The sequence below is a fragment of the Haemaphysalis longicornis genome, unplaced genomic scaffold, assembly GCF_048455015.1.
Source record: "Haemaphysalis longicornis isolate Haplotype H1 unplaced genomic scaffold, Haemaphysalis longicornis Haplotype H1 scaffold_7, whole genome shotgun sequence".
NCBI lineage: Eukaryota > Metazoa > Arthropoda > Arachnida > Ixodida > Ixodidae > Haemaphysalis > Haemaphysalis longicornis.
The window spans coordinates 151,144,838-151,170,394 of record NW_027526422.1 but is presented as its reverse complement, the minus strand read 5'-3'; the positions used below and the strand labels follow the sequence as shown (position 1 = coordinate 151,170,394).

The following is a 25,557-nucleotide window of genomic DNA, read 5'->3' as shown; positions in this document are numbered from 1 at the left end:
ACAAACCATGCATTGCGTTTGTTTATGTTTTGTTTTTACTGCCTGGCCGCGCCCGACTGTGTTATCTGTGTCCCAAGCGAAGCGTGTGTTCCATTCTTTATTTTTATGCTGCACAAGTTATCTCACTCCGATACGGAAAGTGTTTCGCCCTAACGTCACTAGCCTAATCTTGGATCTAAAATGTTCTGCATGTAAATCGATGGTTCGAGAAACATTCGCACCAAAAGACAAAAGCCTGCAGAGCAGACGCCGCGGTATTAGAATCACCGACGCTCGCTTGCGCACGTCTGCTGACTGCTGCTTCGCCGCCTGTGTATTCTTTGAGTTGTTAGGGGGAGCACAAGTTCGCTCCAGTAAACTTGTTTTTTTTTTTTTTTTTTAATACAACTGCATCGCCTTTGGCTTCGTGGCAATATTTCTGAGGGTAGCAACGTGCAGACAACCTAGGCAGCTGGTATTCGCAACTTAAATAAAAGCAAGAACGTACAACAATTCTAGCTCTAAAGGCTTTCATAGTAACTTTCCCAAAATTTTTGCTTTGCACTGCTGCAGAAACCTATCTGCGAATTCTTGCTTGCTTTTATGCAACAAAAGGGAAATTCTGTACAATCTTTTGCCAACTATGTTGGGCCTTTTTCACAGTGCTCCAGAATGAAAACGGCCTAGCACGAAGCATGTGCCGTAAGTCATCACTCACTTTCAGCACATTGCAGCAGACGTGTAACACAAGTCCACAGCAACAAAAAGTGCAAAGCAAAACAATGTCGTGTCATTGCAGTAAGATGCAGTTAGTTTTTTAGTTCTTGCAGACAAACAATCAAGGCCATTGGCATGAATTCCTCAACAGTATCCACTTGTACAAAGCATAATAAGGTGCAGCCCAACTTCGAAGAGCAGCTAGTGTGACGTTTGCCATATGTTTCCCTATGATCAGTTCGCATATATCCACACATGCACCTCGATGCCCCTATGTCCCGAACTACGATCTCAAAACTTCGTGGCAAGTCTAAAGAATGTGACCGAGAAGTTAAAGCTTAACCCTTATACCTGGCATTTCTTCAACACCACTGCTTCACTATAAACTGGTAATTCTGCTAGGACCTGTCTAGACTGAGATTTTTGCACGTCAAGACAAGTCGATGAAGCCAAGACAAGTCGATGAAAACGCAAAGGAGATGATGCAGGAATTTGCATTTTGAACCGACGTTTGAGAGCTCCGCAGTAGCGTTAGAGAGCTTGGGTTGGTTAGAGAGCAAATGCCTGATGTCAGCCGACCCTTGAATGCAGCTACCACAGAGCTCAAGCCCTTAAGAGCAGAGGCACCGCTGGCATGCTTCAATACACAAACAAATCAGGTAGTGGATCGCGTGATAAATAAATGGGTGGCATCAACCACAAGAAAGGCAACACCTAAAAGTCCATTCCAAATTAAATGCAGCGAACATTCCACAGCTCAGTGCAACGGGTTTACGTTTTAGTGGGCCACATACCACTCGACAGCGTTATGCATTCCACTGCTTCGCCCAAAGGAACCATGCGAATCACTTACCGAACTGTGAGAGCAAGAAAAAAAATACAAAACAGCAATTAGTTAAGGCAATTCGGGAGCCTCTTTCATTTTTCTACTCATAGCATTTGCAATACCCCAATAAACTTTGTTTTTGATGATCACCACTTGTCTCAATGTTTTTGTATTTGAAGTAAGTTTGAAACACACAATTCACCTATACACTTGTGATTTTTTTTGTACTGGACAAATGACAGCACACTGTCAAGTGCTTGAAACCCTGTGAATAAGCCTTTTTTGTGGAAATAAAGCAAACGGCGACGACCATGACAGCGACAACCCACATATGTAACACGTTTCAACAAATCCCCTGGAGCTCAACTAAATATTTTTTAGCAAATATATTTGTTTTCAACACTTTCACGTAAAGCACCAAAGTGTTTTTCGGTCTTTCATGCAACCAGTAACAAGATACATGTACTTTTGCAGCATGCCGTACTGAGTTCAAAAACATTTTTGTGGCCACAAAGTACAGAACTCATTCGCAGTTCATCTATTTTAAACACTCCGAATCCCACTTCTTTTTTCGCATTTTTTTTTCCCACTGCCACTAGTTGTTAATTTCATTTTCAGTGTACTAACTGAAATGAAGGGTTCATGATCATCCTTGGGCAGAGAAACAAAGGCAAGCGATCAATTAACCTTCTTTCTTTAGTGACAGGGACTCATGTCAGTGTGTGCCGCACAGATAAAAGTTTGAACAGTCACAAAGGCAAGGCCAGTGTGCAACCACAAAGGATTGCTAAAAATAGCCCTTCTTCTGAGCCCACTGCCTGCTTTGCTCGCGACATCCCATTTCAAAGTCAGTGGTGCAGGCCAAGCACTTCCTGTGAGACCTAGAGCCGTTTAGTGGTTAGCTTCGAATAGTGCCGCAATATTGTTCAACTGCAATAACGAGCTGGCTGTTACAGTTTGTCCTTTGAGGTTTAGCAGGTAACTTTGCTGCTTCTAGTGTTTACATCCGGGTTTAGGCTGCAGCAATTCTACTTTTTTCTGTATTTCCGCGCTTTCATTGGAAAAATGCTCCCTTAGATCAGTTCTATGCATTCTTTCCAAAAATAAGAGTGGTGTAGTGCCCTTTAGGCCGGTCTTGATGCAGAGATGAAGCCGATCACCGTGTTTAATTAATTTTCTGCATCGCACCAGAAGGGCCAACCTGCACTGACTTGGAAACGGAACGTAGCGATTTACTCAAAATTGGTGCCAAGACACACGAATAGGTGATTTTTGCTGATGATAACCGGGTGATGATAAAGATGATTGCGATGTTCATTATTATGGTGATGATTGTGTTTTTGTTGGTGCTGCTGTTGATGATGATGACAATGATGACAAGGGCAGGGAACGAACCTCGAGCAGCCTCCTCTCGTAGTTGATGATGATGTCGGACAGCTTGGCGTTGTCCAGGCTGGGCGGCCCATCCCGCAGGTGGTTGGCAACCTTGTCAATCAGCTCCCGGTAGGCTGACAGAACCTGCACCATGCGGTCCCAAAAGGTCAAAGGTCATCAATGCACATGCCCCGGACAACAATTATACGGTTACTACTGCGGTCGTCCAAGAGTGGGGAATGCCCACACCGTGAGGATCGACAAGGAACCTTGGAGTCTACCTTTAAATTTTTGCTCGTGGCTGTGCCATATGTCATTCCAACTACAGTGATCTCTTATTTCAGCTTTTTAGGAGAAGCCTCTGTGTATTTCTAAAGCTGGAAAGATGAGATGCTATCAAGCACCTTACTTTACAGAAACAGTTCCAATAGCTTGAAAAATTTGTACTACGAAGTGAAGCTTGAAAAATTTGTACTACCAATTGAATCTGTGCTGTCATTACACAGCTTTTATGGTATGTTTGCCTCTGAGTGAATCCCACAATTGCAACACCACGTGCTTTTAGTTCCGATCGCTTGGAACATGTTTTACAAAGTTTGTGTATTGTTCCTATCACATGGCTCCACTCCTGCAATGACCCTTTAACAGGACTGAGAGTATCCTGAAATAAATAAACAAGCCTCAATTCTGGTATTTTCTTCTTTTAAATGCATTCTTAGGACATCTAAGAAGGTAGTAGGTTTGTAAATAAATGATGAAATAAAACTCCCAGACCCTTGCACAGCTCCAAGTCTTAGTGCCTTTGTGACAGTCATACTCCTACACAAACAGAAACTGTCTTTCCTAAGCTCAGGGGTCATGTGCTAGCACCAAACAGGCAGTAAGAGGCAAGTACAAGCTCGGCCAGTCCTTTGCCCTTCCGTAGATTTCAGCAATCGCTCATGTGCACGCCTGCCTCTAAATGCAACCAAGGCTTAGACTGCAGTTCTGTGAGAGCTTCACCCTCTACTTGCAAAATTTGGTGCATTACACCCGAAATTTCCTCCCCTTCCCAATATGCCACTTCACCTGGCCAAAACTGGCCCATGAAGAAGCCCTTCAAAACAGAGCTACTTGCAAGACTGGACCAATTTTTTCCCCATGTGAACCTGCTCTTAAGTCGTATAATCCAAAATTACAAACAGGCTGCGAGTTTCAGCGAGTACCTTGGAAAACAAAAAGTTTGTACTAAATATAAAGTAGTCAGATTTCTAATTATACAAATCCCACAGCATTTACCATCAACACATAGCCCCACATATGTGAGAAAGCCATTAAACAGCTAAATTTGAAAACATGAGAGGATGAGTATCAAATGAAACAATCCCTGTTTATAAATAAGACAACTGTTTTGATCAAATCATATACAATACGGTGTAATAGCTATGTCATGAATGGGCCTACTGAGCATGTTGAAGACACACAAAATTAACAAAAGTTTTTGTATCTATGTTCGCATCTAATTATGCTTGTTTCTGTTTCCCTGACATGCAATGCAGAATGCATGGGGTCAGGGACTCAGGTCAGGTGCAGTTTGGCATTTTTTGTTCCTGGTCTTTTAGTTTGCTGTACCTAGAAAACTGTGAATGCTAATTAAAAAAAAAAGTCTGCATACACAGCAGCTAGGGACCATGCAACGCAGGGACAGTCCTGACGCGGTCGCAGAAAAAGAACGATGTACGCGTATACGCACCATGGTAGCGGGATTATCAGCCGTGTTGTCGGCATAGTACTCGTAGGACGGGAATGTGAACCCTGCAGGCTCCAACTGAAAGGGAGGATGAGAACCACAAGTTAGAGCACCCATCCATATTCCTCGCCACAACACCCAATCCACTGATTTGGTGACCAGAGCACTACACACGTCAGACAAAAGCAAAGTCTGGCCAAGCAGCAACCTCTGGTAGTCAGCCGGTTTGTTGTTGATAGACGTAAGTACCCAACTACAATGACAGGATGGTGCAAAATAAGCTCCCAGCTCTTTTAGGGGGCAAAGCCCCTTAGGGGCTCAGGCTGTCGGCGTCTCATGTCGTCGTCGTAACCGTCGTCTCATGTAGTCACGGTACTAAAACACCAGGACATTCGTTTATGCCTCCCGCTAGAACGTAACGCATACTAAAGAAACACCAGGACACTCATTTACGCCTCGCGCTAGAGATCTTCGTAACGCGTACTAAAAAAGAACCGGGACACTCGTTCACGTCCTGCACTAAAACGCTTCGTGCTTCAAAGACACGCGACTTTTTGTCTAGCGAGCAAGTGGCGGACCCAGTTTATGACGAATTTTAAGGACTAGCTCAAGCAGAGAAATACCTTACAAGCAAGCCACCATTTTGGCCTTTAACTTGCAGCACCCTTCGTTGAAAGCCTTGTGAAAGAAGCGAAATCCGAGCTGGAGCAAGTAAGCACAAACTAAGGGTTTCGTTGCACTAGCCAACAATAAACAAGATGAAGCGAAACAAGGGATGAAACACACGCTAAACTTTAAATCGTACCAAAACAAACAAGGAAACCATGTATACGTACATAAAACAAGAATAGATAAGCTAAAAAGAATGGAAAAACAAAAAACAAAGCAAGAACAAGACCCCGCAAAAAAGAATGAAAAAACAAAGCAAGAACAAGATCCCGCATTACTCACGCTTACTCTTATCACAAACGCAATAGAACAGACGCGGTGCGGGCCCGTATCACAGGATGCACTGCATTGCTCCATGCCGGTGTCTTAATACGGCACGTGCTGTGACACACCCGGACTGTGCTCACTTGTTTTTTGTTTTATTTTTTTGCCGAACTGTGATAAGGAGCAGCTGTGAGTAATGCAGCATTTTGTTAGTCCTTCTGATTTCTTTCGTGCTTCTTTATACATCTACTCTTCCTTCATGTACGTATATAAAGTGCTTCCTTGTTTCTTTCGGCATAAGCCGAGTCAAAGTCTAGCACGTGTTTCGTCCTGGCTTTCGTTTCATCCAGTTTAATGGTCACTAGTACGATAAAATCCTCCCCTGCTGCCCAACTTTCTCAACTTTTTTTTTTTCCTGCTGCGGTGCCTCAGTGGCTAAGACGCTGTCCACAGATGCAAGTTCAATCTCAGATGCCGTGGCTGCTTCTCAGGTGGAGGCGAAAAGAAAAAAACGCCAGTGTGTCGAGATTTTAGCTCACGTTAAATATCCCCAGGTGGTCAAAATTAATCCAGAGCCTTCCACTACGGTGCACCTCATATCCCATGTGTAGCTTCAGCCCGTTAAACCCCATAATTTGAAATAAAAACAAATCTTTCCCAACTTGCTGCTTCAATTGAGTGCAAACGTTGTCCCATATGCGCTCCTGACGTCACACCCCGCAATCAAGAAAAATGCTTTCTTCTGCCCTGCAAAACTGCGAAACATGTCCGTCCCTTCAGAATTAAAGAACAAGAACAATTTCATGTATACGATTGCATTGAAAAAGCTCATACAAGTCCAGCCCACCTTCACAGTATCCCGTCTCACAAAGCTGTTAGTCAAATTGGACAGTGCGTGAACGATTGGGAATATCATGCTGCTGCAGTAGTACGAGGGGTGCCGACTATCAAATCCACGGTTCGTTTACTTCAACTAAGAAACGAGCATTTCGAGCACCACGCAAAAAGGACTGTAGATGTCTTAGACACACTGAGCATTTCACAGTAAAGACGAGCATCGATGCCCCTTCACTGGCGCTCTTTTCAAGCAAGGAACTTCAAACAGTTCCAGAAAAGGTGTTTCTAATCAGGAAAGCCCTACTCAGGAAAGCTGTCCGCACCCGCTTTGTTTTTAGCGGATTTGTACCAGGCTCATTTTTGCTACAGTTGTTGGTAATCGTTTCGTGAAACATTGGGTGTGCTCAACGAACAGAGTCACGTAAGACAATGTTGCTTATGCCAACTGGCCAGTGTCGTGCCAGACAAGCCCAACACGCCGGATGGCAGTGCAGCTATAGCTGACATAGTAAGTGCAGTGGTGCTTCTATGTTTACGTGTTCGTTCCTAAGTACGACTGTCTACCCCACCAATCTTGGTGTGATAAGAAAGAATGTGCACTAAATTTAAGCGCAAACAGCTCATTCTGAAAGCTTGTAACTGCTGCTTAATTTGCATTGGGTTTTGTCAGCCTCAGCCAATTGCAATGAGCTGCCCATAATAGATCATGAGTTCAGTGCTGAGAAGTAGCTAGGGTGCCTGCCTGTGGGATGCATGCCTATTCTCTGTTTTCGTCATTAAACAGCTTATTTGAGTGAATTTTCCGTTAAAAGAAGTGTCAGTGTTCTCCTAACAAGGCAATCTTTCAAATGAAGCAAACTTGCATTTTGTCTTTATGGCCCCTTTAATGCTGCCTACTTCATATCGAGCCACTGGACAAAGGGTTGTATTGAGTAGATCTAGGAGGGGCTTCAGCTTGCACTGCTGTCCAAACTTTTAATAGAAAGAGATAATAGGCCTATTTTATTTGTCATTTTGGTCTGCTCAAAAGCTGCTGAATATTTTTTTTATATATATTTAAAATTTATATATATATATATATTTTTTTTTTCAGTTGTCAAGAATTCCCGACTTCTTTGTGTTGCTTAAATAAACAATCGTGTTGAAATATATTTGGTCCCACGAACACTGTATACTGCACACGCCTCAACGTGACCTCCGCTTACGAGAGCTTTGTTGTGCCGAGAGTTCGCACTAAGTATGGTGAGCAACTGTGTGCTTCCTATGTCCCTTCCTATCCTCAACTCCCTTCCCTCCGAACTGTTTTATCTTAGCACCCGTGCTCAAGTTAGAGACGCTGTTTTTGTTTTACATTGTTGAATGTTGAATGGTTGAAGCTGTTGATTGTATTTTATGGTGCTTGTTTTATTCAACTCCTTTCTTGTACATTCTTTTTACTTTTCTCCCTTTATTTTTTTTCCCCTTTACTTAACATAATGTTTGCATTGACATTATGTTTGTATCGCTGCATCTGTGATGTGCAGCAACTGCTGGGCACAGCCCCACAAGCCTTTTTTGGCTGGGATGGCCTGCACATGTATTCAGCGATGTGAAACAAACATTATTATTATTATTATTATTATTATTATTATTATTATTATTATTATTTCCCGAATTTATATAGCGGGAGCCATTTCCTCTATGGCGGAAGCAGTTTTGGACTGCCCAGGAGCTGCTCAGAGCTGCTTTGGGCAGGCAAATAACAGACCACGTATTGGAGCCAACGGGTTTAATTGTAAACAATTGGTTGGGCTTTTCCATTTCAGTCCTGAACGGGTACATTTGGTCCAATTGCAAAGTTATTCAGTAGGCTTTAGTACAGTATCACCCTATTGGAACTAAGTGGTCCAATTTGGATGGCTCCAGCAGTTCATACTGACGCTGCTCAATTCCAATTGGTCCAGTTGGACTTGCGATTGTTTCAAAACGTAAGCTTTTTACCCTGAAAAGTGGCGCACAAACTGGGTTTCTGTTTTATGACCATTTCCGCAAGCCTCACACCGTAGTCCGCTCTAAACATTAGAGAGTTTTAGCATAGCGACTAGCGGGGGCTCTCGTTACGGTGGCGAGTTACCGAGACCCGACCGCGCATGCGCGCGCGGGGAGGGCGAGGAGGTTGCCCCTCAGTGGAGAGAAGGCGCGGGCATGGAGAAGGCTGGCCGGCGGAACTAATCCCCCCCACCGGAACGAATTTTCACCTTCCCAGTCGGGTCCCGCTACCCGCCGCCGTAGCATTAGCGGACGGTACCCGGTATGCTAAAACTCTATTAGAGAGACTTCTAGCGTACGCTACGCCAGGGTCACCGGGTACCGGAATCCGACTGCACATGCGCGCGCGGGCATGGCGAGGAGCCCCCCTCCCTTTCCCCCATTGGAACGAATCTCACCGAGCCCGCCTCCCGTCCACGAGGAACGAATGCGCACATGTCCAGTCGGGTCCCAATACCCGCCGACCCCGGCGTAGAGTGCGAAATGGCGCGTAGTACAGAGCAGGCCAAACCGTGGGAAGCTTCCCGGAGCCGCGAGGCGCGCGCAAGCTAGCTATCACAGCTCGAAGATCGAACTCCACTGCGTCGCGTCGGAGGGGATCGGATAACAGGCTTCGCGACTACGGAAGCGCTATACGTGTGTTTACGCATCCCCTTGCAAGCGGGGCTGCGCGGTCACCGCACACCACGTCTTCGGCGCCCCTGCGCGCCAGTGCTAGCACGAGGAAGCAGCGTGCAAATGCGGTGACTTCTTGCTTTCGATTCGAATACGAAGTGAATGGTGGCTTTGTTCGATAACTTCCCAGTCGAAGCGAATATTTTTCTCTTGCCACTGCTAAAAGTTGCAATATTTCAGGTAAGCAGAACTTGGGCGATTTGGTGCGCCTTAATGCGAGGGATTTGCGAGAAAAAAAAAAAAAAAGGACGGGCATTTGCCATTTTTTTCTTTTTTCCTAACAATGGTTCCACAGCTAGGGCACCTCTGCACTGCACGTTTTCGCCAGCAAAAGCTCGTAAAGAGACAAAAAAGAAAACTTCCCTATCATGACCTTACCAAAAAAATTTCGTGACATAAAATACGGAATAACCTGGTGCGTTCATTTCTGCGGTGTTGTATATACTGCCTAATTTTATGTGAAAGCAACTTTCATCTGACTGATTCTGCAGTTGGATCCAGGTATATTTATTTTCAATCGCGATTCACCAAAGAACAAAAAAAAAATCCATAGGCAATAGTTTCATCGGTGTTCGCCGAAGTTCTCGGTGTGAGGAGCAACTCAAAAGAGGTAAAAAGTTTCCTTTCTTTTGACAGAAAACATGTGCCATCACCCACCGTTACCGACGACGTCCGTGAGTCACTGTCGCGGTGGTATGCCTCCTTGAAACATTTCGGCTTGTCACATGACAGCGCATGAATTTCAGAATGCCCCGCACGCAAAAAAAAAAATGCTGGGTTAGGTTCTCTAATGCATAATATAAATGAATAAAAATAATGACACCAATACCAAACTCCAGCGTGGTCGTGAAAACCTAGCGCCGCCAGTGCCGCGGTGTCAATGCCTTCTTGCCAAAAGAGCTTTTCTTCGGTTCCATCGTGATTGCGGGCTAGCCAAATTCGTTATTATTCCTCTTGCAATAAACAAAAGTAAAGACATGGAGAGTAAAAACGGTCCCAGGTTGACTATCGTTTCACGAGGAAAACGGAACAGCCGGTGCAACACAGCTAGGCCTCCTTATCTAGAAGAAGGTGGCCCGCTCGACTACAAACCGTACAAGTTCCACATTATTTGGACTCCTGGGCACGAGGGTTTGGCAGGAAATGAGCGGGCACATACGCTCGCCCGAGCAACTATTTACCGGGCACCTGACCGGCTCTCATCAACCTCAAGCGGTACACAGCCGTCCTTAAGTGATGCACAGCCGTCTTTTAACCCGCGCGAATACCTCGAGTCTTTTCGAGCGCAGCGCAAGGTACATCCCTCCCCCCATCGTACACTCACAAGGCGGCAGTCCGTCCTCCTCCGACAGATTCAGACAAACACATTACCCACTGAACATCTCACACATCGCTTTCGAAATTTACCCGGCACCCCTACTTGCTCGTTCTGCGGAGGTTACCCAAACATATTCCACACAATATGGGCCTGTGATCGACATCCAAAGTTGACCCCCATCCCGAATCCAACTCTAGCATCCTGGGAGGCAAGTCTGGCTGACCCCAGCGCTGCGACACAGCTCCTGCTGACGTACAGAGCGGAGGAAGCCATGGCCACGGCTTCCCAAGACGGCGCCCTGGACTAAGGGTGCTCAGGAAAATAAAGTTTACTTCCTTCCTTCCTTTATCATGGCACGTATTTGCCCACGGCCAAGATTATAAGGCACTCCAAATCCAAAGGCCCTTTCCACTCCAGCCGTACCCAATGGTGCGCAGCGGGTAAGCCACCACCCAGGGAAACCGGCGCATTTCTGAGCAAAGCGCTCGAGATGGCGCAGGCAGAACATATTTAAGAATATATTTTGCCTCTGCTTTTCGCAAGGCATTTCTCGTTTCAAACACAAGGATCAACTGTTTATATTCCAGTTCACTGAGATGTGCACCTGTTTCCGTTTTTCAAAGTCCGAAAATATCCCAGGGTGTCACGTAGTGGTAAGAGATTCGAAGCCAAATGGAATACGATACTACTCACTTCCATAAGAATATTCACAAGACACCGAGAAACGATTCCTATGAGAGCGCAACAGCGAATACGTGAAAACGTTGCCGTGAGCTGCTGAACGCAAGTCTATAGGCAAAGATTGAGTACTCTCACCGACCGGTCCAGCCTTCCCGTGTGCGAATCTAAACTTTCCGAATTACGGCTGGTAGGCACCCAGCGCACAAAGCAACGCATTTTTTTTTAATTATGCAGACTTTGTACGATAACAATAACAGTAATTCATTAACTATTTTTATTATATTGTTTGAAAGCTCGGCGTCTACGTAGTCCGCGCACCTCCGTCAGCACTCTGATCTGCGCGACCGCCCTTGCTTGACATCAACTGAACCGTTCCAGAAACGCTGTTCCCCATCCACGCAAGAAAATACGCGAAACAATGGTCCTTGCGGCGCCGCCCGTCATTCACAGTTCCCGCGCGGGAAGCGCCGAAGAAAAAGAAAGAACAAAGGGAGGGGGAACGACGAAAGCTGTGTTGAGACGGAAGGGAAAGTTACAAAGAAGAAAGTGGCAGCGTGCGTCAGGACACTGTCGCGTGGTTCGAATTCCTTTCACGGAAGCAAGGCTGACAAGAAGGACATGACGGCACTGTCTGTTGCACGCACAGAAGCCCACCAGTCGAGGAGTGAAAGTTCTTCCTTCATTCTAGGCGACGCATTACAACTCAACGGAAGTTGCCGCTGTGCATCATCACCGCGGCCGGATGTTACTCCGCGCGGCGCAAGTAGTGCGTTACTGGGAGTATTTTGAACATGGCACGAGCCGTTTACGTGATTTTTCGGACTTAATATGCTCATAAACTGCTGCAGCGACGACAAGCAAACTACGTGAGAAAAGGCAGACGACATCACACATTCATAGCAATCTCCTTTCAAAACGCGCGCGCCCGTTGACATCCTGGTCCATCGCTTGGGCGGAGTGATACCATATTAACTTGTTCCCGAGTATACCAACACTTCCATGTGACAGTTTTTACGGCGAAGCTATATATGTCTCGGTTTTCCCATATAGCGTGCCTCGAAGGAAGTCGCGTTGACAAAGAATCGCAAGCGCTCGGTCCAGAGCTAGCGCAAAATGTTCTGTAGCTTTGAACAGAATGTACTTATCTCGGCAAAAGCACGCTGAAATTTGCCGCTAAGACTACTTTATCATTACGCTGAGTTTCATTAACTTGTCATAATTACTTACTTCGCAGTGAAGTTGTAGACACTGTGGAATTCCCGTTTGCTGTCAATATACTGGCTTCTAGGGTAACAGACAGTCACAAGTCAGTCCGCCAGAAAAATAACTCTGGTCCTCCCAAGTTCAATTCTCCTAGTTAACTAGAAATTACGCTCAATCGCAAATTACAAACAAATGTGTCTTTCTATTCCGTGCTCTACGTGAACTGCATCCTTCTTCAGAGAGTAGAAGGGCACTTAATTTTAAAACTAAAATTAAGCTGGTTGCGAACTTAAATCAAATAGCGCCTGTCCCGTACACTTTGCGTTTGCGTCATCATTGACTTTGCCCCCAATGTACAGTCATTGCTAAATTAATGGGTATAATTTATCCACTTCAGTACCAGATAAGGGAGACGGGCTAAGGGGACTGCCGTCCCGGGCTTTCGGGGCCCGAGAAAAGAGTTATACCAACCACTGGTCACTTCCACAGCTGTTACGGCGCATGCCCAGTGGGGTCCCCTCTCGCCCTACAGCTCCGACGCAGACCTCTACGGAATCAATTAATCGCTGGAAGGACATGAGATTTCTTATATCAGCCTGACAGCTCAGTGTGCGGTGACTTCAAGTCTTCTTCGGATTATCTGAACCATTAATTGAAACGAGAGGAGGTATTAACACGTTACGCGCTACATTAGAGGATGGGGAATCGGCATATAGCGATGTCTGATGTTTGGCCCTTCCTTACCAGGATAAGTTGGCCGCTAGAATTTTTCGACTGAATTCGTTCATTTCGTTTGCTATACCAGCAAATTTACACTTGTCGGTACGAAAATGCCAGTGCCCTGCCGAAAATGTTGAATCAGAACGATGAAAGTATCTCTAAAAACATTTCCGCCGCCTTCACGGCTGTATTTAATTGTGACGACCAACTAATGCGTGAAAATGGGACATTCTCGACAACGACCCATTTACACACGCATCCATAGAGGCGCCATGCATAAGATCACACGGAAGCACACCGGCGGGAGCCAAGTGCCTGCGAAAACAGCGGCGGAACGAGCACGGCGCCTGTAGGGATACCTTACAAGAGATTGGGAAGGAATCCGCACGCACGGGCAAGAACTTTCTTCGAGCCCTCATTCGCACGATTTCTCCTACCGACGCCCGCGGCTGCCGAAGAGCTTGGAGAGGTTCCGAAAATTGTGATATCTCGCCTTTACTTGTCATGCTCCCGCAGTTCGTAGCGACCCGTCATTGCATTTTGTATATACTTTTTTTTTCTTAATACCACCTTGTTTATCCTCAATGCACGCCTGATTATACCCTAAAAATGTGCAGGTTGACGATTTGAAGCTCGGCCACATAAACACGGCGGCGAGAATAGAAGAGAGTTCCTTTTATTAGAATAAGCAAGCGCTGAGAACGTCACCTTGCGGCACTCCGTTTGCGAACGCGAAACGTGCGATCGGACATCATAGTTATGAAAAAATTACGGTTCCACAAACGCCAAAAAATGGGGTAACCATGAATATCATATTTGATGTCGTACGTACAACACACCGCTTTCGCTCGCAGCAGTTGCAAAGACTTTGAGTCAAAGTCTTCAACATTAACAAACCAAAAAAGAAAACAGCAAAAAAAAAAAAACAATGCAGGGCGCATCATAGTAACGTCAACAGGCACGAACGGCGGCACGGAAGTATAGCACGAAGCCAAAAGAGATAAAAACGACATTTACAATTTTATAAATGGAATCTTCAATGCCCTCGGATATTCACCAACTGGGACTATGGATATCGCACGACGCACGCTGTAGAAGAAGGCGCTTCAGCGTTCACCGATGGGTATTGATATCGGAGGACGTCGCACGCTCTACAAAGAAAGAGTGTTTCAGGGTCGTCCTCTAGCGGAGCTACATACAGGAACTGCAGAAGTCTTGAGGCCGTAGAGTAGTGGCCAAGGTCGCAATGACTGCTCTTACGTTGCGACCCGCTGAATCAAGAGTGACTCACGTAGAAGAGTACAGGAGTAAACGCTCAAGTCCGGGAAACGCATGACCGCCGCGGTTAACTCAATGACACGCAGCCCACGAAATTACGATGATTTCACCCGTGGTAGGGGCGTTCCCCGAGGGCGACCCGGAAAACGAGAGCCCGCGAAGCAGGGCTAAGACGAGCGAAAGAGCATAACATCAACAGAAATAGTCTGCTAACGGCGTACGCCCGCCTTCTACCCCTAAAACCCACGGAAACATCCGACGTTCCAAGCACTGCATATGAGCACACCCATATTCCGGCGGGTTCCGGAATTCTCGCAGCGTCTAGAGAGGCCTCTGTTGATTTCCGGTTGCGCGCGTGCAAGGCGACCCGGGCGAAAGCTATCGCCCGTCTCTTTGTTCTATTGTTAATCGTCTGGGCCGTGCGCGTGACGCACAACACCGCTCTTCCCGAAGAAAATGGAATCGACCTCGCAGGAGAAACATCCGTTGCGCTGGTTCGGCGTACGCTTACAGACGGACGCACGCGGTAAAGACGAGGGTAACGGCTGCCAGTGATTTCCCTACACCCCCCCTAGGGGGTGTGTAGACCCCCCCTAGTTTTTCTGGACACCCCCCCTTGAATCCCTAAATTTCACTCTTGTCAGTCCTCGTATGGACCTTTTTCAGTATCGATCTGCGCATGCGCGGCCTGCCCGTCTGCTATTCGAATCTTGGCAGTAGCCTCGGGCAAAATAAACAAAAGTGCGCCCCCGAAGCTTGCTGTTAGCGTTGCACGTATTTATTTCCTTTTTTTTCGACAGCTCGTGACATTTAAAATGGGCAATTTGGCGAGGCGAAGCGCTACGGAAGCTAATCCTAGAGTTTTAATAAATCGGGAGTGTACAATCGGTGCCTGATTTATAAGTGCTGCATAATTCGTGTACTACCTAACCATTGTTTCAAGAACTCAAATTTCGTCACTGGCCCTGGTAACAAGTTCGAAAATGTCCTTATACGTTGAAAAATGGCGAGAAATTAAAAAAAAAACTGAATACGGACCTTTCATGGTAAAAAATGAATTTCTCTAAATTTGTTGTTTTCTTAGATTGAATAGAAAGCACCGCCTCTCAGGTGTATATATATATATATATATATATATATATATATATATATATATATATATATATATATATATATAAAAACAGCTTTTCTAGTTTATGAACCCCCCCCCCCCTGTCATTGAGACACCCCCCCTTGATTCGATGCCTTGGGAAACCCCTGACGGCTGCACATGCGCAGGACCCTCTCGCGACATATCGGCTGGGTAGCGGCGTGGGCTCAGGCATCCTCCATGGGCTCAGGTTTCCAAGATGTGGCAGCAGCTCCGGCTGCACGTAGTGGTGGAAGAGCCTAGTTTGTAAACGTCGGGTGCATTTCTCAGTGCGCGACGTGCAAAAAAAAAAAAAAAAGAAATTGTGGTACAAAGCCAGAAATGTATAGTGCACAACACACTTGGCCCTCACGCAGCCTATACTGCCTTGGGCGGAAGTAATTTAGAGAATACCACGCACCAGTCTGAAGCCAAAGCAGCTGACCGCGTCATTGTGCTCCCGTTTTCAGGTATAGGAACAAATTATGCGGAACACTATAATAAGACTGAAGCTTACAGAAAGAAAACATTAAAAATTGCAAAAACTCCTAAGTGTTCCCCTCGCATAAATATGTGTGAGCCGCTCTGCAATACATTGCTAAAAGTGCACTGCTAGACGCATTGCTGAAAAGACATGTTTCCAGGCACAATATAAGCAGTCCGATACGAAAATACGGAGGCATTAGGAGCCTTTTTTTTAAAAAAACCTCGCGAAGACGCCATGCATTCCTACGGAGAGCCATATCGAGCCCCTTTATAGAAGGTCGCACTGCCCCATACAAGTGATTTGCTGGGTGGACATTTTTCCAGAGACAATAAAAGCTGTCTGATGTCAAAGTATAAAGAACACCAAATTTATCAAAGCACATTTTATTGGATGCTTCCAAAGACCCCGTGTATCCCTATGGAGCGCAATACACCGAGTCCTTCAATTCGACTTGACCGCTTTGCACAAACGCATTTCTGGAAAGAAACTTTTTCGGGCAATACAAGAGGTGATATAAAAATACAAAGACCAGGGCTTTTAATTTTAGCGTTTTCGTATGCGGAGAAAGTATAGGGATGCTTACGCATTTCAAATGAACTCCAAGTTTAATCCAGCACGAGCACGAAGTACCATGCTCGCCCGCTCATGCATGCCAAATATTGCATTCATAAAACGGGCCTTGCATATTTCGTCACCGACGGCGGCCATCAGTCCCGCAACCTTGGCGACCACCGACGAGAGCGGTCAAGGCGCCTCTCTTTATTTTCTTCGAGTGTCTTTTTTTTTTTTACTTTTTTTTTTCGTTGGCTGCCGTCGACAACAGTTCACAGCGGTCGAAGCAGCCCGTGCCTCCACGTCTCGCTTTCGCCTCGGGTATCGTGTGTCGTCGCTTTAATCAACTCATTGCGACACGCTCTACTACGCGAACGTTCAGACAATCTCTGCATACCAATTATGCCTGCTTCACACGTCTTGAACGTTTCTGCCGAGAATATTTCCTTGGCTTTTTGTTTGTGCGTTGTGTTTTTGTTTTGCTTCGTTCTCGTGGGCGCGTTTCTTCGTTATTCGTCCACCTGCTGCCTGCGTTTGGTTGTTTTGTTTTTAGACACATGAGATGACGGACGACGTTTCTAGCTTTATCATACTCGATTTTCTCGATGTACTAGAACACGACGCATTGCCATTGAACGAACGGAAGCTCGCGCAACGTGGTTGATTTTTCCATCTGCCTTTTTGTGTCTTGCTATGCATGCTTCAGCGATTTACCACCAACGGTCAATTCTTGAGAGCCATCTATTCGTGGGACCTGTCAGAGTTGTCAGAGTTGAATTAACTGCGAAAGCTTTTCTCCGTTATTGCTCAATATAATTCTAAATGAAATTCCTCTGTTGTAAGTATTACAGTATTTGGCGGCACGAGAAACAAACCATTCGAAACGGACGTCACAGTCCCTTAGAGGTGCATTTAGTATTTCTGATAGAAAAATAAACAATTCCATACACCCTGACATAATTAAAAGTTCAGACTCTAATTAAACGTCAGAAAGTTCTCCCGTCTTCATCCCAAACAAGAAGACTGTACAACGCGGACCTTCCAACAAACACGTTGCAACCAGGAACACGGATAAGCTGGCGCTCGGTTGTTCGTCACCATGAAAGCGGACTGCAAGACATATTGGGAAGACTTCTCCGCTAGCTGATTTCAGAGTAATTGCTTCTATGTGGGAATCTATGTGCAATGTACGACATCGGTAAATATGGGATGTTTCACCGCCCTAACGTATAGCGGGACGTTTGGGTCTGCCGCCTGTCCCAGTCAATGTATATCCATCGGCCGGGACATGCTTGCAGCGCTCCAAGCGGGTTCTGAGCCTCCGCCTTTCAATTTGCCCCAGATGTCAATGATGGCTTGTGCCTGATGGATTGAGTCCATGGTTTTCATCACTCACTGTCCCCAAAATCATACCATGCTTTCCGTATGAGGTGAAATAATTTAACCATTAGCAATGGTTACCACGTGGCGTGTAGCTAGCTGTGTGCCGCGTGTACTGCATCTTCGCGGAAAACCGCGCGATTGACTGATAATCCGCTTTGCTGCGACAAACAACAGCCATTGGGAGCCAAAACTCCGAGCTATCGTCCCCTGACACCGAACTCCGGGACGTCTTTTCGGCTTCCAGTGAGCTTCGTCTACAGCCGGCATTTCCGACGCCTACGTCCCAAGCCGTGGCACATCTTACAAACGTCGACCCCGACCCTTCCATCGAAACGCATGCGCAGATCGGTTGCACCGACGAAGTGACAGAAGCCTAGAAATACAGTAGACTTTCGCAAAGACGAATTCGAAGGGACCGCAAAAATTTGTTCGAATTATCAGAAATTCGTTTAAAGCGGGTTTTTTTTTTTTTTTTGCATTGTGGACGTTACAAGAGACCAAAAATGTGGTTCGTCTTAACCATAGTGTTCGTCGCAACCGGAGTCCACTGTATATGTCTTCGGGCTTGAGAAGCTCGCCGTTGATCGCATTCGCAACGGTATGCATGTTACGGGCGTGGGCTTGGCAGAGTGCAGCCTGCGTTCGGAACACAGGCACAAAGCCAGCGTTCGGGTTTCAAACGCTTGTTAAAAATCCCCGGATTCACCCAAAATTCCCCTGCCTTTTCTCTCGAAGCGGTTACAGCAAATATCGGTTAGTATAAACATTCACACGGCTTTGGCATTTTAGTAAGTTATCGACGGGTTGCATGGCATGAAATAGAGTCGTCGATTGCATCAGCATTCCTGGCCAGGCTACCTCATAATATTGGGTACTATAAGGGCAACAGTGAACGCGAATTGCAATATAGACTTGTAATACGACGGCCATAAGCGGTCAGTAACGTCATTAAATACCTGTTCAAAATACGGCTAAACTCTAAACCATTCCAAGCCTAGATCACACCTCATATTACAAAATATCCCACGACATGAAATAAAGGCATGCCGGTGTCAGAAATCATCCTGAAGCGTACAAATTCGCGACACGTGACTAACCGAGTTAGGTTTCATTGAGCAGCCTCCGATTGCAAGCGGACGACACATAAGCCGCAAGCTCACCAGTCAGAGCATTTCCGCTACCCTTTCAAAGTATTCACAGAGCAATGACGCTGGCTCAAGTGCCAGGCAATCGTTAATGCAACGTTTTCGCGCTTCAAGGAAAGTTTCCCGTAATTCAGCCCCGTACGCGATCCCGATTCGGCTCACATCTTGCGCTCCGCAAAGAAACGACCACAGTGGCCAGAAGGGCGTGCGAAGCAGCGCCTTCGCCGCTTCCGACCACGTGCGACCGAAGAGTGCACGCGTCCGTCGCAACCACACGCGCCAGCCAGACCCAAAGGGTGGTCAGCGACCCGGCAGCCTACAAAACCTACCCTACGCTGCACGCAACGGTTCTCGGAACGTTCCTCGACTTGCCCACCGAAGCGAGCCTGCATGCGACGTGCCTGCTCGCCGACCCCGACGCAGGCGGCTACGAGCGACCGACTTAGCCGCCGGACCTCGAGGAGGATTGGAGATTGCGGCGGCGGCGGGCAAAGGAGAACATCCCGATAAGGTCCCCTTTCAATACAGACAGAGGCCGGCGCGGAGGCCAATCGTCACCGCCGGGGGAGGCCGGAGGAGGGGGGCCGATGAAGAAGAGTTACGATCGATGTACAGCAGCATCCGGGGCCTGTTGTAAACGGTCGGCGCGCGAGACCGGTGGTACAGTGTATCGGCGGGGTGAGCGCAGTTAATTGCCGCCTGCTCCTTCACCCTGCAGGGCGCCCCCCTAGGTACGCAACGGCGGCGGAGACTCGACGAAGGGGGTCAGCGGCCGCCCCGGCCACGCCCCGCTCTGCCGAGAGACGACGCTCCAAGGGCATCGCCGCTTTTGCCAAGGCGCGCGTACGCGTCCAGAGCGCGCCGGTTTTAAAACACGCGGCGGGCGAACAGTCGATTTTTTAACGGGGCAGTGTGAGTTTCAACTAGGTATGCTGAAAATGCCGCGCTTTGGCCAAAAGATGGCACAGATGACCCCTCTTCTATCGTACGTGTCCTCAAGCGCTGTTTGACGATGAATCAAAACCAACTACGCCGAACCGTTCATTCGGCTCAAAGAATGCTTGAATACGAAGTATGCTAAGCACGACCGTTCTAAACTACTAAACTAGCACCCGCCGCGGTGGTTCAGTGGCTAAGGCGTTAGCCACGTCAGCCGCTTTTCTGATTGAGGCGAAAAGCGAATACGCCCGTTGAAGATTCCCAGGTGGCCAAAATTAATCCGGAGCCCTCCACTACGGCGCGCCTCAGAGTCCAGGTAATGCTTCGGCACGTTAAACCCCATAATCAGCCTACTGAAACTCGTGGCACGTCTCATACATCCTCATATTATTCAGAGCGAAGGAAACCTTACGCACATCTGAGTACACAATTAACATCGAAGTACATAACATCTAATGACATAACTGAAAGTCACAGCATTCTTTCAAGTTAGAAAGCGCGTTGGAATGGTTTTGACGATAGGTAAGCGGGAAAGAAAATGCGCCATCAAAGAGAAGCCACATAAAAGCAAACACTAAAATTAAAAGATGCCGTCTTGAGCTGCTACAAGCGCAACAAAACAAAAGATGAAGGAAAAGACGCGCACTGTCCCAACAGAAAGCGCGGGAAAATTCGATTGAATTGAACACTTTCTCAATAAGGGACGGCCTACGGCATAGGATGGGAAGAGTGGGATAACACTGTGTCTACATGCGGAAGAAGAAAAAAAGCGAAAAGAGAAAAAGGTGGTGATGATGATAATGGGAGGACACGTTCTGCAACACGCTCATGTTTTCGCATACGTCACAAGAAGTGTTTAGATATCCTCGTCATTTCTGTTTACGTCGTTTCTAGTGGTGCTAACATGCAAATAAAGGAAGAATCAAACTGAATCCGTGGCCTGAATTAAAAAAAAAGCTCACCATCCCTTCCTAACGAAAGTTGAGAGGAGCGCGAAAGCTTTCTCACATCAAAACTGCGTCAAAACCTTCGCCAAAAGTGCGCCCAATAATCGATCGCCAAACCTTCAAATTCCCAAATCGCAAGCGAAGAACGAACCCACGCGTCCGTTTTTCACGCACTAAGTAAATGCATGTACAAACGATCTGAATATATGCCGATACGTGGTTTGTGAGATAAAGGTTTGTTATTGTACCCCTTTTTCGTGATCGATGCGCGTATTGTTATATTATCTAGAACGGTTCCTCTTTCGCGATTTTCAAGTAATCGTTTCGGCACAACGGGGTTCCGCGCACGCGCCGTGTGTCCAAAGGTCTTACCACAGATTTTCGGTCGACCGACCGGTCTACAAGGAAATGCATTAGTTTTCGCTTTAAAAAAATTCTTGATCGATACAAATGAGATGCGCACTATTCCTTGCCTCCCAGGTGTAGTGCTTCTCCGCGAAAGCGGACCAACCCACGGTTACTCGGCGGGGGCAGCCTTCCTCAGAGACGGACAATTTACAGCGCGGAAGCTTGGGCGCAGCAATACCCGACTACGTGACTTCCCCCGCCGTTGCCTGTCTTTATTTTTGCGCGCCTTTCCCACGATTCGCATCATTTGAGAGCGTGGACTTTTGAAAAGGGAACAGGAAGTTGCGTATACCAAAGTTGAGGATATATTTAACCACGCGCAAAAATAACCCCCGAAGCTTGCTTACGCGCTTGTTTTTATTCCGATCTCGTCGAATTGCCCTCTGTTAGCGCGATTTATTTGAATACCGAACGCCCAGTAAAGAGCCATTCCAGGAGCAGCAAGTAACCGTAATTTTTTTTTGCAAATCAGAATATTAAATGCAAGAAAAAAAAGTGGCACCACAGCTTTCTGCCCTTTTGATTACGTGCGTTGAAGGCGAAAGGATTGTGGCTTCCCCGACCAATACTTACCGCAAACTCGTTCGCGTCTCGTTCTTTGCTTCCGTTTGTTCCGTCTTTTGGCGCTAATTACTTCTACAGGCAGACTGGCGGAACTTCACGTCACAGCTTTCAGGGAATCCGAGTTCTCCGTGACTGGCGCGCGCCCTTCTACTCACGCGCCATCACGTTCAGCTGTCACGTGGAATGCACTAGAGCAGGAATCGGCAACCCCCGGCACGACGTCAGAAACCCCCTCCTCCCCTTGCCACTTCCTATCTAGCTGAAGGCTGACATGGCAATTTTAACCTCAAGTGGACTAGAATGGAACAAAGCAAGATCGCTTCCATAGGCATTGTCCCCATCTTCACACTTCACCAGATAACGTCTTCTCTTTCTTTCTTTGCACTGGTCCCTCCACCCCCCGCCCCGGTTTGCCGTGCGGCTCTTGCCGTGTCGGCTTCATGCAACTCGGCCCTCCGCCTCGAAAGGTTGCTGACCCCTGAACTGTTGCTCTGCCGCTGGCAATGTGCTGAGTTACCGCTGCGGTAACGCATTCGGAACCTCCTCTGGAGACCCGAGTTCCACAGCCGTACGCACTTTTTTTTCTTTTTAACCGTTACAACGGCGGCCATTATTTTTTTTTTTTTTTTGTACCGGACAACCACAACGTCGGTTGTCGCACAATAGGGCGATGAGGCCTTCGCCTTAAAAGCTTAGCCGTTCTAAAGATTCTTAAAGCTTTCGTCTACAGTGTTCGCTGCTTCAAATAGCTGTCGTACGCGCTTCCACGACTTCATGAATATGAACGACTCTAAAGCAGAACAGGCTTGCAAGCGTAAGTCGTGTGTTTGATCGCTCAACACGCTGTGACTTGTGACGAAACAGCTGGCGCGCTCAGCGTTAACGGCGCCCCGCTACCTGCTGCGAAGCATCCGTATCCCATCACGCACCATCAAGTGTAGCGTGTCGAATGCGCCTTAGTTTGCGGACACACCTACACGATATACGTGTACACACGCGATCGGCTGCCGCGTCGGGTAGGACGTGGGGCGATAAAAAAAAAAAAAAAAAAAGCGCCCGCGTGTGCCAAGTTATTTCGGTCGCCCATCGCTCGCTCGCACGCGTATCGCTAAGAGGTACTCAGCAGTAGTCAAGTAGCGGTAGTTCTCCCGGTTGTCAAGTTATCCGGGCGAACGCATTTCCAGCCACGCGAGTGCGCGATAGAGCCGCGCCGACCGCCTTCCACCAGGTGGACGTGCCTTCGCACACAATCGTGGGGCATAAGGCCGGGTTCAGACTGTTGCAGCAACTGTCGCAATAACTTTAAAGAGTGACGTCATTTCACGTCTCAGCCAACCGAACTGCGAGACACGCCATTTTTTTACGTCCGTAGATCACGATATGGCGTTTGCGTCGGTAGTCTGTACATGGTCTAAATGTTATTTGCGCTAAGCATCGCAACGATGGCAGGCATAAATGTTATAGAAGTGGAACCCTCGAAAGAAATAAATAAAAAGATGAGGCGACGGGGGCCTTATGCCGGCGTGATGGCATGTCATCACCCCAACATAAAGGGCATACACCATTAGCAATCAATCCAATCAATCAACAAAAAAAAAAGAGACATGATAGCGACCTTGCGGCTGAGTCGTATACGCTGACACAACTGTGATGGCTGCCCTCAAGGCTGTGCACTTTTTCCCGCACTTTTTTTTTTTTTTTACAAATGCAAAGCCGCGAAGTGCATTTTGAAAACTGGAGTAAGCTAGAAGGCTATACGGTGCTGTAAAACGCGAGTAGATTGGTTCGCTGGCTGTCGATATCTGTAGGCATGCATTAAATTTCCTCACCACGGGTGCCCCAAACGCAGTAATTCATTATCACAATTATCATCATCAGCAGCAGCAGTAGCCTATCTGTCTCCACTGCAGGACAAACTACTCCCTCAAAGCCTACCCGCCACTTCTATCACGAGTTTGCCGAGTCCATTCCTGCGCAATCCCTTCATCGAGTACTTGTATTTCCCCCACTGCTTTCACTGTCCCTTGGCAGCCATTCTGTTAAGCGAATGGTCCACCTGACGTTTCATTACATGACCTGCCCAACACAGCTTCTTTCACTCAATGTTGACTATTTTTTGTGTTCCACCCAAGCACAGTTATTGCAGACCACTCATCTCCTAAGGCCAGCATTTTTCCCGTCATTGGACATTTCATGCGCTTTTTGCAGCATTTAATACGCATGACCAGGCACATAAAGCCAAGGGGGGCGGGGTTTGAACCCCCCTTCCCCCACCCCACGTGGAAGCATTTTTCTGGCGCTGGCGTGTAAGCGGGTGCTAGTGTTTGGCGTGAAGCAGCGCGAAAACACAGGACGACAGAACTAATACTCTTCTTGTACTGGAGCGTACAAGACAGACTCATGGTTCTGTTGTCTTTCGTTTTTGCGCTGTTTAACGCCAAGTTAGGTACCAACTGGCATGCCTTTGATTCATGCTACTAGTGGTGTTCCTTTTGGCCTAACTTGTACCTTCCCATAACCCCGCCCCCCCCCCCCGCCCCTTAAAAAAATCAAAATATGGCGCCTGCCCTGCACTACATGTGGTAAGAACTCTCCAGCCATTCATGTTGCAAAATGTTTAGGCGGCTTTTTGAGGGCACGCTTGCAACAGTCATTGGCTTTCCTTGGGAACGAAATGCGGAAGACTGCACCCTGAAACAAAGCAGGCACATCCACTGAAGACCTACGAAAAATACCGATGACATCTATAAACGTTAGGGCTTTGGTAAACATGTCAAATGTTTGCGCTGAAACTAGGCAGTTTTAGCATATCGTTACCGTGTTTGTGTTACCGTTTACCGTGTTACCGGAAGCCGCTGGCGACGGTGAAGCCTGCGCCGGTAAGTTACCGTTCGCGGTAACTCTTGCACTGCGCAGTCGACTCCCGCAAACACGGTAAACGGTAACGTAATCACGCTAACGATATGTTAAAACTCTCTACTGATAATTTTTAGGAACCTTTTTTACTGCTGATTCTCACGGAAACCCGCAAGTTCTTTCACGGAGGGGCCAACAACGGCACAGGGCTATGCTCGGGCACAACTTAAAGGGACACTGAAGTGATATGTAAACATTGCGGGATTACTTGCGCAAATTGTAGTCCGGAGTCCCCAGACCATGTTTCGACCACCCTGGGCGCGTTTACGCGATTTTATTTAGTAGAAAAATTAATTCGAAAATGCTGTCCTCCTCTCTTTACGCTCGCCCATTTTCTGCGGCGTTTTCGTGTGACGTCGCGAGGAGCCGAGCTCGCAATTGGCTGCGCTACTGCACGGCTCCCCTGCCTTCAGACAGTCAGTCGGCCCAGCGTTTCGTCCGCCGGCCGCCGATGGGTCGTCGCAATTAAAGCCAAAATAGAGGGGCTTTAGTCGCAATTCGTTCGCTCAGTTGAAACGAAGCCAGGACACGTTTGTGAATGGTAGAATCTGCCTTTCTTTACTTGGTTAGTTTGTATACTGTATCTGGAAGGCCGCCTGCACGCCGAAGAGCCCCCCTTGCATTAAATTGATCGGCGGCCTTCCACTGTCCCAATTGCAACTATCTCTTTTTGAAGAATCTTGGAACTGCTTCCAAGAAGAGAACAGGGAACTGCTTTAAGGTGAATTCTCGCGGTTTTGGGAGTCCACTACAAATATAACAGGGCTGCAAAGGCGCTCTTTTGCGGGC

At 47.2% G+C, this 25,557-nt stretch overlaps 1 protein-coding gene across 1 annotated transcript in view; it reads right to left on the bottom strand.

The window, feature by feature from the left end:
• The window catches only part of LOC144147136 (endothelin-converting enzyme 2-like), a 76,666-nt gene that overhangs the window by 34,521 nt on the left and 16,588 nt on the right, over positions 1-25,557 (bottom strand). The window contains exons 2-3 of the mRNA XM_077679208.1: positions 4,629-4,703; positions 2,918-3,040 (exon numbers count right to left, since the gene is read on the bottom strand). Coding sequence (XP_077535334.1) covers positions 2,918-3,040; positions 4,629-4,703 — 198 coding nt within the window. The remainder of the gene's footprint in view (positions 1-2,917; positions 3,041-4,628; positions 4,704-25,557) is intronic.